General features: G+C 36.8%; 1 protein-coding gene across 1 annotated transcript in view; it reads left to right on the forward strand.

Moving 5' to 3' along the window:
• Positions 1-17,720, forward strand: part of LOC145769435 (uncharacterized) — a 42,849-nt gene that overhangs the window by 15,489 nt on the left and 9,640 nt on the right. Inside the window, exons 8-14 of the mRNA XM_082581077.1 lie at positions 9,304-9,456; positions 13,234-13,290; positions 13,936-14,103; positions 15,060-15,229; positions 15,998-16,175; positions 16,711-16,868; positions 17,590-17,680. Coding sequence (XP_082437203.1) covers positions 9,304-9,456; positions 13,234-13,290; positions 13,936-14,103; positions 15,060-15,229; positions 15,998-16,175; positions 16,711-16,868; positions 17,590-17,680 — 975 coding nt within the window. The remainder of the gene's footprint in view (positions 1-9,303; positions 9,457-13,233; positions 13,291-13,935; positions 14,104-15,059; positions 15,230-15,997; positions 16,176-16,710; positions 16,869-17,589; positions 17,681-17,720) is intronic.

Genomic DNA, 17,720 nt, shown 5'->3' on the forward strand with positions numbered 1-17,720 from the left:
ATTTTTTTCCAAAATTTGCTTTTGTTTAATACATTCCCTTGCATTTGATGTGCACTTGCACAAGTGCACTCTTATTCTTCATGGTGCAGACTGCAGAGGCAGTATGACATTTCGAGATGTTTTGCATTGTAGTGTACGGGAAGACATGTGCAGTGCTGCAGCGGACAGTTTTTTTCTGCTCGTGACATCACTAGTCAAGGATATTTATAATTACAGTAGTGTAAATGTTAAAAATGAAATGATAAATCATAAAATAAATTGAATATATAGGTGGCGTACCGTATATATATGAATTCACAAAGGGCCCAACTCCATTTTTTTTTATTTTACTTTTTGTGCTTTCCGATTTCTTTCAATCAAAAGAAATTGAATACCGGTATATGAATTCAAAAAGGGCTCTTTAGTATTTTTTTTTCATTTCACTATTTGTGCTTTCCAATTTCTTTCAATGTCTTGTAAATTATACTAAAAAAACAGCCAAATTTTTCAAACATATCGATAAACACATAAAAAATACCCTATCAATATTTCCATTGATTTTGAAATGGGCCCAACTACATCAATTACACTTCAACTTCTAAATAGTTTCTCCATAGAATCTTCACCGAGTGAACTTATTAGGTATGATGCTTCTTACCAGTAAGCATAAAATCATTACCAGTAAGCATAGTTTCACCACAAAAGTAAATGACCAAAATAATTAAAACGGTTGTGCAAAAACACTTTGTGGCAATTGGGCCCTTCTTGAATTCAATATTCAATTGCATTCTATCTGTTATATAGCCTATATGTTAAATATAATTCTGCAGATCATGTTACCGGAACTAACGTTGTCGTATTTTAACTTTCTTTAAGATAGTAATGGTGTTTTTAGAGAAGTTTCAGTGTAGTAAGGGCCCAAATTTGAGATGTTTTAGGATAATAAGACCTAAATCATCTTTATAATGGACAAGTACACGCAGTAAACTTTAGAAAATCAAAAAAAACTTCACTGAAACGCAAATGTCTGTTATTTGTGGGCCCCCTGAGATGGTGGGCCCGGGGGCCGGGCCCCCCTTGGCCCTCCCCTTAACACAGCACTGGTTAGAGTTAGGAATAAGGTTAGGGTTTTGATCTTTGCCCAGTTTTGATCTTTGCATGTGACTCCATGCTGCTGAGGGTTGGTATAGTATTTTCTAGGGCAAGGAACGATAATTGTTTCCACTCAGTGATCCGTCAGGAGTGATAGATAGTTAAGTTAGGTGCTTCACTAGTGTCTGCCCTCTAGGTCTAGTACCGGTATGCTGCAGAAGTGCATCTACATGAATGATTTATCTTCTGAATTAAACGGTCTTTCTGTTGGCTGCTGCATTGGCAACTCCTGTCTTCAATCATTTAATGTATGCTGAAGGCTTGTGTTGTTTTGCATCAAGTGTCAAGGGACTCCAGAAACTCATCAATGTTTGTCAAATGTATGTAGTTTCTCATGACATTATATTTAATTGCAACAAAACTGTTGGTGTTTTATATAAAGCCTAGATGTTGAAATTTGGCTATAATCCGATCATATATAATACGGTATTTAAATAAAAATCGTATCTGCTTTGAGACCCTTGAAATATATTGGAGTAATAATTAACGCTTCTACCTGATGATAAAGACATGAAACGACAATTACGGTCATTGTATTGTTCTGAAAACATGTTAAAAGCAAGGTTTTCCAAACGTTTGATTGCTGTTAAAAATGTGTTGTTTCGTTCCTATTGTATGCCTTTATATGCCTGTCAACTATGGTGTAACTATCTTCTATCCAGTAGTAATCGCTTACGTGTTGGATACAATAATTGTTACAGAATGTTGTTTAATCTGCAAAGACGATGCAGCATCACCTCTGCATTCGTTGATAACAATATCACCATTTTTCAAGCTTTCATTTGTAAAAAATTATATCAGTTTGTAACCCGCTGTAACTTGTCTTCCAACCAATGGATATATGAACTAATGCGAACAGACTGTTACACTCAATCTTTGTATTTGGTACGGTACATTACGACTCAGCTCTTCGGAGTTGAGTATCTGCTTTGTTTCTACTTTCATCTTGAGTCTGATGCAAATAAATAAAAAAAAAATATCATATATATATGGATACTCTTATTTTGACTCTGAATCTACCTTCATTTAAAAAAATTGACAATGATTTCATTTGTCTTAACAGGTTTATGCTATAATAATTTACACTTTAATTGGAACATTTTGCAATTTATATACAATGGATAATTCTGTAATGTCATTGAAAAAAATTAGGTTTTCCCAGTTGTCTCTGCAAGAAAAACTTAGCATCAAAGCACAAGGAAGACCCACTCCAAACCTTGACATTTCCCAATCATCCACCAGTAGAGGTAACCCTTATGCAAGGAAGTTTAACAGAAATGTGTATGATGATCATGACTGGCTGTGTGGCTGCAACAGTGAAAATGCTTTCTTTTGCTTTCCCTGTTTACTGTTTGGTGGAGATCAAGAACATTCCTGGACCAAAGTAGGTGTGAAAGACCTGAAACATCTCAGTAGAAAGACAGAGAAGCATAGTAGATCAACTTTCCACATGAACAATACTTTGAGTCTTTCAGTGCTTGGCAGAGTTAATATTGCTACACTTATAGATTCTGGATATCAACTCTCCATTACTAAACATAATGAAGAAGTAACGAAGAACAGAACAGTATTGTCAAAGATTATAGATTGTATAAAATTTTGTGGCAGATTTGAATTGCCATTAAGGGGACATGATGAAAGTCAAGGCTCAAAAAATCCTGGTGTGTTCATGGGGTTAATTGATTTTGCTTCCAATCTTGACTCACGCTTCCAAAATCATTTTAATTCTGCAAAGGTATTCAAAGGTACATCCAAAACTATTCAAAATGAGCTTTTGGAAACGATTCTTGAGCTTTGCAAAAGCAAAATTAAAGAAGAAATATCACACTCTGAATTTGTAGCAATCATGTGTGATGAAACTACTGACATCTCAGAGAAGACACAGATGGTGATTGTACTACGGTGTGAAAGTCATGGGAAGCCTGTTGAAAGATTTTGGGTTTTTTTTAATCCTGCTAACCAGACAGCAGAAGCTCTGTCTTCAATCCTATTTCAGGAACTTAAAGTTTTGCTTGGGAGCAATACATCCAAACTTGTAGCACAAACTTATGATGGTGCTGCTGCTATGAGTGGTGCAAGAAATGGTGTGCAATCAAGAATCAAGCAAGTATATAGCAATGCACACTTTGTCCATTGTTATGCACACCAGCTAAACTTGGTTATACAAAAAGCCACTTCGCAGAATACCAGTGTCAGAGTCTTTTTTAACAGTCTTTCGGGAATCCCAAGTTTTTTCTCCAAATCTCCTCAAAGAATGGCTGCTTTGGACCAAGTTGCTCAAAGGCGTATTCCTCGCCCATCAGCAACACGATGGAATTTTAAAAGCAGGACGGTGAATGCTGTATCGGAGGTAAAAGACGCACTTATAGAATGCTGCTCAACTTTGGAACAAAGCAACTCTTCGGTGACTGGCTTTGCTGCTGCTGGTATAAAACGAATGCTCATAGATCCAAAATTTGTGTTTTGGTTAGATTTCTTTTCGAAAATCATGCCTCATGTTGACATACTGTTTGCTCAGCTGCAGTCTGTGGAGCTTGAGTCATTCAAAGTGCAGTGCTCTCTGGATAATTTTCTGTCAGCAATACAAAGAATAAGGGAAGGCATTGCTGCAGACAATGAGTCACCTTCACCCACACGGAGAATGCCTGAATCCCAAATCATTGATGCTAAAGAAGTATGTGATGTTGTCTTAATGCAGTGTCAAGAAAGGTTCAAGTTCACCAATCATCTTGAAGCAAGCACTTTATTTAATTTGAAAAATGCTTCACAATATGCAAGACAGTTTCCAGAAAAAGCTTTAGAAAAATGTTGTGAAGCATACCCTATGTTAATCAAAGACAAGCTCAAACCGGAGCTGTCTGTTCTCTATTCTAGAAATGACATGCATTCAGTGAGTGGACTTGTGCAGCTGCTTTCGTTGCTAAACCTGGAAGGAATGCAATCAACTTTTTCTGAAGTAATAAAGCTAGCTAATATTCTACTTACCACTCCAATGTCAACAGCAGAACCAGAACGTTGCTTTTCATCACTGAAAAGGATTAAAACCTTTTCCCTGCAGCACCATGTGTACTGAAAGACTTTCTGCATTAGCCATGGTGTCAATAGAAAATCGCTTAATAACTGAAACCAAAGATTTCAACGAGAGGGTAATTGACCATTTTGCCATGGCAAAAAGTCGCCGAATGGAATTCATCTATAAATAAAGGTCCGCTGTCCTTTATATGTGATGCTCAGTAATGTGTAGCAAAGAGTAAATGTGGCACCTATGGCTTGAGCGAGATCAATGGTTATAATTACAATATGTGTGTGTGTATTTGTTTGTTTTTGTAATGTTAGGTTCAGTCGTGTTCTCATTGCTTTAAGAATTGGCGCTCCAATTGTTTCTGGAATGAGGAGGCGACTGATTCTTAACTAATTCATCTACTTGTTTTAAAGTGTCAGGTTTGGTGGCCGTGCTTAACTATATTTATCGATGCATATACCGCAATATTAGATCCTTTCATGCACGTCTTAAACCATTAAGGTTTTGCCACCTTTTCCTTTTGTTGGTTTTGTTACTGTATTTCTTTTTTACAATATCATTTCTTTTGCATTCTGTCAAAGAAAAATAATTTGAATTGAACTGAATTATACTTGCCATCCAGTGGGCATTTATACTTGTGATAGAATTGAGATTTTGTCTTTGTCCTTCTGTATTGTGATACATGCAGGGTTGCTAGCTGGCTTCAGCTGGCAAAAGATAATTTTTGTAGGAAAGAATAAAAAATGTTAACTTCCAAGCATTTTTAGTTCTGGAGCAGTGGGTGCATACATGCAGGGTGCTCCAAAAAAGATGTAGCTACGGTTATACTACATGTATACTGCAATATACTGTGTGTGTGCGAAGATTATGTACTTTGTAATGAGATCGTTTTTAACTGCAAAAAGTCGTTTGCTATGTATTTTCTAACTAATCACTTAAAGTTAAATTTAAATCCAATTTCACGGCTCAACGGAAGTCAAATCAAATCTGTAGATAGCGTCAGATACTTGGGTGTATTTCTTGACACGGCAATGTGTGATGACAAGGATATAAACCGACAAGTACGATCATTATACTGTTTTACCAATAAATTAAAATTTTACAAGAGCTCCAGTGAAGTTAAAAATGTTCTCTTCCGTTCATATTGTACCCCAATGTATGCATGTCACCATGGGAAAATTATCACCAACGTGAATTAATCGCTTGCGTGTTGCATTCAATAATGCATTTAGAATTATTCACCATTTGCCCAAACATTATAGCGTAGGCTACGTGAACATCAAGTCTTGTGTAACATTGTATGTCATATAACATTTGATGCATTACAACGGAAAAGGGCCTTTTTTTTGTTGGGTAATGTGAATCATCGTCAAACTCTATTGTTGATTCCCTGATAAGGTATGACTGCTATCGTAACTCAAACTACCTCCTTCATTATAATACCACTATGTAGGCTATGCCGTTACCTAGCCTTGATGGCTGCTATGGCACAGCAGTGATATCAACATTCATCGATTGATAAAGTTTAAATTTCTTTTTATAGTTGGGTGTTTGAACAGATTAAGTATGATATTTCATTTTGAATATTGATTTTTGTTTCGCATGTTTAATTTGTGTGATATGGATCGCATGATCTGAAATGGACGATTGATTAATAAATTTATTGCTTACTTCAGCGTCATTCCTGTGAATGTACTTCTGTTTGTCTTTTGTTTCTGTGTATTTTTTTGTGTGGATCGTATGTGGACAATCGTGTCCGATGCCGGCGATCGACAATAAATATTTGCAGACAACAAACTGAGCGAACTATTGAGAAAACGACGAAGTGCATAGAACATAGTTTGATTTGTATTTAGCACTGATTTTGAATATAAAAATTTGAAATATTAGTATTTTTCAAGCTCTACAGCAGCATTTTTGACTGTTATTCTACTCCCAAATTTCTTTTGAAAATGCTCTCAAAATGCACCAAATTAAATGTAATTGTAAAAAATTTTCTGGGGGAGGCCCCCCAGACCCCCCGCCGTGGGTGTCGCCTTCGGCGACACGCCCGCAAGGTTCGCCTGATATCGCCCTCCAACAATTCTTGGATATGCTGCCTTGCAGCCCCCCCAATTCAGGAGGCCACCAGCCGCCACTGGCCCCATGGGTTAACACCAAGTTGAGCCCTCCGCAATAGGCTGGCGCAAAATCTCGAAAAAAAAATTTTTTTCTTTTAAACTTTTCGTCAGTTTGGAATATTGTTCCTTTTGGTAAATGTATCTCCTACACCAAATTTCACAAAAAAATATTAACGTTTGACCCTGGTTCACCTGGTTTGAATTTTTTCAAAATATCGAATTTTTGCTTATCCCCGAAACTGCTCACCAGCTATCTTCTAATGCACTCTAGCATCTTAATGGACACAATAAGAGGCAGTAACACAAACTTGTAGCAAGCAAAGTGGTTTAATTAGCAACTCCATGAACACTGACACCTGTATTACTCTCAAAATATCGAATTCTACCACATTTCAGATATGATTTTCTTTGTGCACCCTTCACCGTAGTAAATATATACTGCTTTCAGTTTCTTGAATCATTTGACGATGTTTATCGATTTTCACAGGCCAACACAACTTTTTTTTATATAAAGGCAGTCATTTTAAGGTCATTTTAAGGTATTTCGAGGCCCCTTATTCTGAAAATGCACTAAGTTTTCTCGAATTGGCTCTAGTTTTTGAGTTATAGCAAAAATATTTTTTTCGTAATTTTTGAGACCCTATAGATTTAACGTCGTGTCGTTTATTACATAGACAAAACTGGAAGTAATCCCAGGCACATTTCTGAGTTGTATAAACGCTATTTGGAACCAATCACGTTGATTACAACCCAAACAAACAGCTATTTAACGTTTACTGGCCTAGTAACAATCAAAATATGATGTGAAGTAAGCCTGAGGATACAAGATGTAGAATATATAACTTTCGTTTTGCATTAATATATTTGTTGACTTCAACAGTATCAGACTTACTAAGTATAAGCTACTAAGTACAAACAAAATGCATACATTGTTTTGCTAACAAACTAGACAAATAAGCAAAACAACGCTATCGATAAACAAACGCAACTCTTTATTATGATTGGCCTACTGAGCAACACCCGTCAAGGTATGAAGGCCATTTATATAATTACAGAATACAAAGTTATGTTATTCAGTAAAGTAGCTGCTTAGAATTTTATCCTTGCTGCGGAAGAACGTAATCTTGGCCTTGGAGTCAAGAATGCCATGTTGATCGAGATGAGGAGCCAATATTCCAGCTACCACTTTGATAACTAAATCTTTAACTACTACAGTAGGTGGTAGAAATGGTTTTGAGAAAAAAACTTGACCTTGCTCCAAAACACTACTGAAGGTATTGAGGTTACTCTCAGTCATGCCCGTTTTCCTATTGTTTCAAGCAAATCACCACTTGAAACTAGAGAGGGCAAACAAAAAACAGAAATAGCAGCGTCCATGCAATGACTGCCTTGCACACTCCATGTAAACATAATGTTCCAACTTCTTTCGAACATCCTCACCGTGCAGAAGTATCAATTTTCATGGTGATGCCACGGCTTTCTTCTGAACTTCTTAGCCTTGAGCCCAGAAACGGGTTTGCGTGCAATGTTTGCATACTTTATAGGAGGAACCCAGGACTTATCTTGATCCCCCAGCTTCATGTCAAAGTAATAATAATGCTTGTTTTTATATAGCGCTGTATCTATCGCAGAATGCGTTGCTCCTCTGCGTTGCCTCATGCAGCAAAATATATCTAGGTTGTTTGTACAGCATCTTACTTGTCAAAGGCATATTTTATTAGCCTATATGCCATTTATTTAGCCTATAGACCAGAAAAAAACTTCTTGCAGCAAAGACTTGGCCTTAGCAAAGGCTTTAGAATAAAATTTCATTTGTACAGTATCCATTTCAGTAGGCCTACCTATTCAATATAAAGCTGCATTCATAAACACATGACTTTTGGGATATTTTTCTTGTGATGTAGGCCTACTGATTCACAACTGTTTTCATTGAATATTTATGTCTCCCTTACGTTAAACACAGTTCATTTCAACCTTTGCTTGCGTTTTGACCTTTCCTGCAATATGAACCAATTGAACTAGACAAGTGGAACTATGACATCATAATGGTAAACAGGGCTGAAAATAAGTGATTTGCTAATTGAGAGCTTTTGAGAAACGATTTCAAAAATATTTTCATTGTCGAATATCTCGAAAACTAGAGCCAATTCGAAAAAACTAAGTGCATTTTCGGAATCAGGTGCCCTGAAATACTTTATAATGACTCTCATTTTTTGTGCCAAATTTTTTTTGTTGGTCTGTGTTATAAATTCACTGACTGCGAAAAGGCTGTAAAATCAACTAAAATGACACTAAATGCATGCACTATTAGTGACTCTCAGACTTGGAGTAGGGTGAAGATGTTCCATGTGGAAGTTAACAGAGGAAGTGACGTAAAAATCACGTGGTCAAATTTTGAGAAATCCCCTTTTCAGATATTGCTAAACCACTTCGAAATTTACTAATTTTTCAGAAAAATTCAGAATTTCTCCTTGGGTGAACCAGGGTCAAAGGTCAAAACCCAACAAAATTTTTTGGTTTACAAATATCAGTGAGCAAAATGGAACATTATTCCAAACTGACAAAAAATTTAAAGAACATCAAGGAAAATGAGCCACCCTACTCCGCAAACAACTTGATTAGTTATAATCCCAACCGTACCACGCTTGAAATAGGTTTGTAGCTAACGGGTATAGAGCAGGGGTAAGCTCTGCTCTCAGGTTAGCCCCATCCATGACCTAAGATTTCACATAAACTTAAATGTTAGTCTCGCGTTTTATCAAGTAGATTAAGTTATTCATCTGCTTGGCGTGTCTGGGTTTTTGGTGTCCAATGTGCTTGTCTTAAAGTGCTTGTCTTAAAGAACAATAAAAACACAATAAAGTAGAACAAAGCAGAAGTAGTAAAGAAATTGTTATAAAAAGACAACAATGTTGTAGCTTGTGTTGCAAGTAATAAAAAAAGTTATTGCATTGTGAGCAAACAATGGAACGTATTATTGTATAAAGATGCAAATCTAAGGTTTGTGACAAAGCTGTGTTTTGTATCCAGAGCCCGAAGCAATAATCGCTAATAGCAACAATAGCAAAGAAGACAACGCGAATGCAGACAATGATCAGAGAAACGAGCAAGAAGAACTAAGTGACAACTACAGACCAACTCAGCCAATGAACGGCAGAGTGGTCACCGTATTCTACGACATCGGTAGGCCATTACCGAACAGAAAAAATCCGTCATTTTAATATTGATTCAACGTATGCAGATGTTGAATCTATGTAAAAATGCCGGTTTTACACTCTGGTTATTTCTTTCGAACTTTAAGCTTTGATTTTAATGGATAGTTTTGTCGTTGACAAAGTGCGTCATACAAATCTTTGGCATCACATCAGCACGAATTACGAACCCACAATGCAAAGCTCTTGACTTCTGCACGTTGCTGTAATGTTTAAGTGGATTAACATCCGAACAAGCAAAATGTTTTTTTTAGCATCAAATTAACGTTTGCAGACGATGAAAAAACGTTTTTCCAACTAAAAATAAGCAATACTTTTTACACCATTTCAACGTTTCATTTAAAACCCCTTTAAGAACATAGAAAATGAGACAATTTCTTTTACAACGCAAATTGAACTTCACTGTCTTCAAAATAAAATTCCAAGTACGGGAAAAAGTGTTTCCAATCAAACAAAAAAATATTGTCTAAATTATGCCTTAAAAATTCGGCTAAATTTATTTTTTTTATCCCTAAAAAAGCTGTCAAAAATATTATTTGAAGATAAATCATGCAACGTATGTGTTACATCATGCTTTAAAGGGTTTTAATTAAATTGCTAGCAGTGGGGTGCTTTCTGCCATGTCAATAGCAGAGACATTGGTTTAGAAAGGTATTCTATGTTTTGAAATAACTAAAGCAGTGGTTTCCAACCTTTTTGGGTTATGGCATCCTACAAAAGAGAAAATATTTCCTGGCGTCACGTGGTAGACCAACGATCTTTCACCTCACATGTGGCAGGTTGTTCGAGCTAATTTTAACCGTTTCATACCAAAGACTTCAAAGTTAAACAATGGTTGGTCTATTAATAACTTCTCTAATTGACTTTCAGCTCCAATGCAGTGTGGAAAAATATTGAAAGTTCACTTGCTGTGCGTGCCCTTGGGAAAGGCAATTAATAATTAACACATTCACAAATTAACAACATAACAGTTGTTCAACTTTACTTAGAGATTGGATGCCACTTTGAAACTGCATTTTCATAAACAACATAGTAAAGCTTACTTATTACGAAGACAAATTACTTAATTAAACTTCTGCTCTTTCCTTCAAAAGGAAAATGGAAAAAAAACCTGGCACAGCATTTGCCCTCTGAACTTGAATCGACATTCAGCGCAACTTGTACAGAGATTGACTGTAACATCACAAAAAAACCACAACAAATAAAAGAGTGCCACAGTAAGAATTTGTGCCCACGGAATATCATAGCATACATGACATGGCAAATAGTGGCCCTTGAATGATGTCACATAACTCTGCAAAAAATGTTGTCAGCAACAATGATCCTAGACAACGATTTGAAGACAGATGAAAAGGATTATGCGAAATAACTCGCGGCACTCCAGAGTGTTTTAAATGGTACCCAGGTTTAGAACTGACTAAAGCATCCATAAAGCTTATTTTTTAATGGTGAAGAAAACAAGTAAATGAAGCAACTGATGTTATCTAGCGAGAAGTAGCTTGCAGCATTTACATAGTTACAACAAATATACTCTTGTTTCATTTCGATCATTCTCCTGTCCGTTTAAAGGCAAGCGTTAGTGATATGTATGTTGATTTTGTTTTTTAACGAGGAAAAAATCGGCCAACCCCTCTAGTGAGGACAAAACCGAACTTGGATGATGATGATGACTGAAATCATAGTGTAGTAGCAATGCTGCTCTGTAATTACAATTCAGTTTATTTATTTTGTTGATGAAAAAACAAAATTATACAATACATAATAAACGCAAATAATTCGCATAACAAGTATAGCTGCAAAAGATCAAATTACACTTGATGTTTTGCTAGGATGGTTCTTGCGAAGAGACGCCGGCTAAGTAATCACGCCAGCTATCAGTAATCACGTGTAGCAAGGCACCCACAGTTGGAAAAATGTTCAATACTGTTGTAAGCAACTACAACTACCGTTCTGTAGAAGCAGAAACTGGGGATTACCAAGAAATGTTTTAAAGTTTCAAACTGTCACTGAACCTGGTGGTAAAGTAGAAATATTTAAACTGCTGACAGAAAAAGCGACAGATTGGGACGAGGGAAGATGATTGGTTCAAACAGTTGCCCAGAGTCAGTCATGACTAAGCAGGTTTTGACCAGATGAATGACGACGTAGTTGCAGGTCACATTCACCTTTTTCGTAATAAACGTAAAATAGAATTAGTCAAAAATGGCAATAAAAACGATAAATATAATATCGACAGACGTGTATTGTGAAGATAAAGTGCCCACGTGTTTTCCGCCTTTCAACTGAACAACACAAAGACTAAGAGCCATTAGTTGGGCTAAAGTTTAACGTCTACACACGTTGAATCAGTGTAAAAAAAGACAGACTTTCTGTCTGGGGCATGATCGATCGGTCTTTTACTAAGTCAACTTTCATAGTCTTCATCAGTACACATTGCATTCAATGAACTTTGTTTGCAATGCATTTGTTTCATTCACGCTTAATCATTCGCACACTTTCGGTGACACTTGAACAAATTTGCTCTTTGAGTGTTTAATGAATGAAGTAAATTTTGTCCAAATGACAGTGAAAAATTTGCGCTTAAACGTAGCCTGTTTACTGTATGAACGTCTTGCATACCTGCTTTCTTGACGAAGATGAGATGATCTACAACTGTTGATAACACTGGTCTACACGATTTTTCTGGTATAAACTTTGAAAACTGATTTAGAGTAATATTGGGGTGCTGCATCCGAATCACCTGAGATCTTGCCTATCACGTCAGGTTTGTGAGATATGATAACAACAAATTGTTACTTTTGTCAAAAGTGGAAAATTTGACGTTGCGTTTATCACACATACACATTGTGCTATATCCAGAAATCCAGGCCATGTGATGCATAAGTAGCTGAAATAAAAACTCACAAACTCAGAAACATACAAACAGAAAACTCACAAGCTACAATTTTGATACGGTACCAATTTGTTTTTTAAGCAACATTATTAATCATGCAGTAATAACAAGCTAAAAGAGAGGCTAAAAGTATAACTGACCCCCTCCTCCGACAATGTTTTGCATGAAACCACAAAGATTTAAGCAGGCCTATGGCGATGCTTTTTCAGTAACCTTATTTAAGCTGTTTTGGCCTGTCTAACACTAACCTTTTGTTATAGCACTGCATGTGTTGGTAGTAAACGCAACGCCAAATCATTCACTTTTGGCAAAAATAAAGTATTTTTGTTTATCATCCCAAAAATTTGATGTGATAGTAAAAATCTGAGTTCAGATTCGAATTCAGCACCCCAAAATTACCTGAAATCAGTTGTCAAACTGTAAACTGCAGAAAAAAAATCTTTTTTGTAGACCAGTGTAATCCATTAATTCCGTAAGAAACTAGAAAAAAATACTTCACTTATTTTTTGACAAATTGCTTTATGAAAGTTTTTGCTTTGCAAATGCTTTTGAAAATTATCAGCAGTTTGTTGCTAGTGAATAAATTACTAAAAGCAAGTTCGGGAGGGGAATTGTTTTCTTTAGTTGATAGCCAAATTTAAACCGGTTGATCGAAACGAGATGAGGTTATGATAACGCTAAAACTTCAACCAAAGATTTTGCATCGGTACACAAACCGAAAGTTTGTTGAAGTTTCGAAATGTTGTTGTTTACAACTGTTTACAATTGTCAACATAAACTCTTGTCCTTAAAGACGAATTGATTTTCTTAGAGAAAGTTTAACTTGTTAATTCAGTATTTCACTTTTTGTTTCAGGTTTTGCCAAGCAAGAAACCGAAACAGACGATACATGGCATTATGACGGAGATAAAGGTATGTTTGTGCATCACCTCAAATTTTCGCGTCACAATGTTCCAATGTTTATTTGCGTTAATCGTTGCAGACGACAACATATTATCTTCAAACGTTCTTATTGAAACGTAATTTCTTAAAAGACGCGGTCGCTCTTAAGCCGTTTATATTCCACGGCGTTGCTTCAATGGAAATGGAAGTGCTAAATAGAGAGAATTTCATTATAGGCAATAACACTTACACTGTCTTGGTCTCGGTTTATCCCTTGTGTAAGAGAACACAATTACTTATGATGAATGGAAACATATTACAGAATTGCTTTTGTAATGGCCGATATTTGATGCAACTTCCAGCTTCATCTGCTGAGTAATGATCACTTGATCATGATCAAATTTCTGTGTCTTTTTAAAACAATTTAAATTTTTTTTACTGGTTGATTTGAGAAAGTTTTTAGTTCTTTGCTCAGAAGGAAACCCCTTAGCGCGTTACTATTTATTCACTGTTTACTTCGGCTATGAATTAACCCACCATTACAGAGGTAACATACAATTTTGTTTTTATTCAGTATAAAGAATATTTTTTTAAAGCTGGTCTTGCTAAATTTCATGTTTAATAATTAAAAGAAGTTGATTGTCTGCTTAGTTGAAATGCTGATTTGTTGTTTAGGTCCGTCTCATTGGTCAGATGACTACGCCAATTGTAAAGGCAACAAACAATCTCCGATTGATTTCCTTCCAAAGTCGACATCCTTGTCAGATGAATTAGGAAAACTCAAGTTTTCCTCCTCTTACTTGAAGAGGACATCCGGGACACTTGAAAACAATGGACATACTGGTAAGGTTCAGCTTTTGCTCCACACTGATGACGTTTTCTTGACAATCGTAAAGCTGTCGCGTTATCGCGTTTCTTCGTTAAATCGTTGTCACTAAAGCTTTATCTTCAAAAAAGCGGTTGTTAAATTTTGTTATGGCAATTTCACGTGCTTGCAAAATACTACTCAAATCGCAAATTTACCCCAATGATTGACAGTTTAAAGTCCTCTCTCTGGTTTGCAGTGAGGATGACTGTCCAGTGTCCACTTATGATTGAAGTGTTGTTGTTTCTAGTCGTGCTTCACACTCGGTACAGCGCTAATTGCTTCACTTGTATAGTTTTGAATGAGTTGATAACATTATCTGTTGACATACTTATTGCTGTTTTGTTCAATGAGGTAATCGTTGATTTCCTCGTTTGCATTGAAGTCTGCTGTGCCGCTAGTTGTGTGGTGTCATAAAGCGTCATTGTACTCCTTCAACAATTTCAGACGGTATATTGATGAAACTGTTCCACACAATTGTCTAATCGATCGAGTTTATTTTGGTCCGGAAAAGGCTGCAAAATAGAACAAATCAGGCGTATCTCTAAGCAGCCATTAGTATCAACTTCTTCATAATTCGTAGTCTGCTACCTGGTCAAGCACCTCTTCTAGTTTCCTTGTACAAGGAGCCTTCTACCATGGTAATCGGCATCTGTCTTTAATTCAACGTCGAAACTACGTTGTGTTCTACGTCTTTATCGTTCTCTTTATCTTATTGTATGTATGTTGTAAGTTTTTGACCAACTCTCGCATCTCAGTACTGACCAGTTCAATTTAATAGATTATTCATGTCCATGGGTTTCAAAAGAGGAAGTTGGCACATCCAATTACGGTCATTGTGATTCTGTAATTACGGCCATTGTGACCCATCGAAGTTGAACCGAAAGCTTCCCTTACTTCCTTCTATACAAGAAAACTTTACTTTCATCCACAGTGAAGTATACGCTTTCTGATGACAATAAAATTGAGTTCTGGGAGTCAAAAACGAAATATGAAGCGAAACAGGTTCATTTTCACTGGGGCAAGGCAGTAGCGAATGGAAAGAATGTGACATCATCGGGCGGATCAGAACACACTGTTGATGGGGAACATTATCCTATCGAGGTAACATATCAATCTAAGGAATACATTGTTGTGAATGAACATTTAATTGCTCTATCGATTGCATCTCACTGCTTGCAGTTTGAGCATTTTGGCAAGGTTGGCGGTAGTACCATTTTTGGAGTTTAGGTTCCACAAATGGGAAAACGTCACACGGAGGTAGGCTATATCTCCGTATATCTCCGTACCGTATCTCCGTACGGTATATCTCCGTGACCATACCCAGTGTACCTACTGCACTGAGGAGGCCGGAAGGCCGAAACGGTGTACACTGTCTGCAGTTAAACAGCTGTTCATGTGCGTTTTAAACCTTTCAAAGTTTTACCAACTGTTACATTAACTGAAGTGCCGATATATAGCTTATTTTAGCTGACGTGGACACTTTATTGGCGAAACATAGCATGATAATGTAAGAAATACCTAACACGATGCACTTCGGTTGGACGCTTTCAATAGCTATATTATTCTTAGTGGTTTAATAAGAACAAAAGAACCTATATTGTAATTCTTCAATAAATAGAGTATAGACAATGCAAGTGCAACCTACAGCCGGGTGACAGGCAAAACTAACACCCTGCAAAAGACACTACAAGAAATGCATGATGGCAGATACAAAGATTGGCTTCTTTGCTTTTAATTCCCTTCAATGTTAAAAATAAAAACGAATTGCTTTAATGGGGATCAAACCCACATGGTAATGGTTACAAAATCCTTCAGTATCGCTGTGAACCACTGCGGTTTCAAATTTGATATGAGTTGGTCGGTTCACAGATGCATATAGTTCATGCTAAAGTTGCATCTGACGATGATGATGAAGATCACCATGAAGATGATCTTGCTGTCATCAGTGTATTCTTTTCTCTTGAAGATGAAGATCATGTTCAAGATGAAAACAGCGACAAAGCTCTCAAGGATATCACTGATTTTTTTAACAACGTTCACTATCACGGTACGGTTCAATATTGTCGCAATTGCTGTTTGATTTCTTCTTGTTATGTAATAGATTTTGAATAAATTTAAAAGTCTTGTTGGTACTTCAAGAGTTCAGCGGCTCAGTGCCTTCAGCACTAATGATTTTAGGCGTGCGTTCGATTCCAAGCCGGGGCATGCCCAAGACTTTATAAATGGTACTGGCAATGGCCTATGCTAGTCCAATCATGCCTTAAATTAGACGGTGAATATTACTATGAGGTCATCGTTCCCTGGTTTGGGCACAACAGGTGGTTGTTATTTAATGTTTGCTTGTTTGTGAGAGCTACATTAAATTGTCAAGGCTGGTCAAAAAGTGAACTAGACAAAAGCAAATGAGAATTTATGTTGCATGCGCATTACAAAACAGTGTTTGCTGTTACAAAACAGTGTTTACAATTTAATTATGTCTAAACGTGTTACATTCATATTTGCTCGGTAAGAATTTAAATCTTTATACCTTGGCTACAAAGCGTGTCCTTGACATGAACTGTTGATTACGCTTGTTTCGTTAGGTGAAGAAACACAGCTTAACGATGGGCCGACTTTATTCGACCTCTTTCCTTCCAACCAGAGCTACTATCGCTACATGGGCTCACTTACTACCCCACCCTGTACCGAGAGCGTCATGTGGACCGTCTTTACCCATCCTATATATGTAGATAAAGAAAGGGTGAGTTAGCTACTTAAAGTTTGTTGCTTCAACGTCACCGGCGCCCGTTCACCTCCAATAACCTGACGTGTTGTCACGTTGGTGTCCAAGCGTATGTATTGATTTTGGTTTGGTCACGATTCTTTATCCTCGGAGTGACAGAACCTTGTTGGTAAAACCTTGCTATGTGTAGAGCAGTGCTTCCCAACCGGTGGGTTGCGACCCATTGGTGGGTCGCGAAGCTATTTCAGGTGGGTCGCGAAACATTTCTAAATGTTATTGAATGTTAAAATTGTCTAAAAAATACCGACATTACTATGGATCTCACAAGCCGCAGTTTGGTTTTGAACGGTACTGCGCTTTTGCCATCCCTCCTCTTATCTTCACTTCATTTGTTGACTTTCCACTTTCATGAATTGTGCAGTTGTGCACCCTGTTTTCTATTAGATCGAGAAATTATTGGATTATCATTACATAACAATTATGCAACAATGTAACAAAATGTAAAAATTAGATATGTAGTGTCGCATTAACTACTTCAGTACGTACGCCCGTAGTAAAGATGTCATAATAACGATGTCATAGCCTATCTCATTGTGGGTCCACAAAAAAAAACTTGTATTAAAAATGGGTCGCGAACTGAAAAAGGTTGGGAAGCACTGGTGTAGAGCATACATTTCCACTTTTATGACGTTAGTTGCAATGTTTTATCCCGCTTAACTGTGTGTCATTAATCCTTTAGTTTTTGGACTTCCAACCTATGTTCAGAGTGAAGAAGTCAGAGTTAATTTCTAAGGATAGAACGGACCAAGTAATGACCAAATCTTCTTCAAGTAAGTTAGCCAACTGCAAGTATGACTTTTGATGTAACTA

Source organism: Aplidium turbinatum, chromosome 4 (assembly GCF_918807975.1).
Source record: "Aplidium turbinatum chromosome 4, kaAplTurb1.1, whole genome shotgun sequence".
NCBI lineage: Eukaryota > Metazoa > Chordata > Ascidiacea > Aplousobranchia > Polyclinidae > Aplidium > Aplidium turbinatum.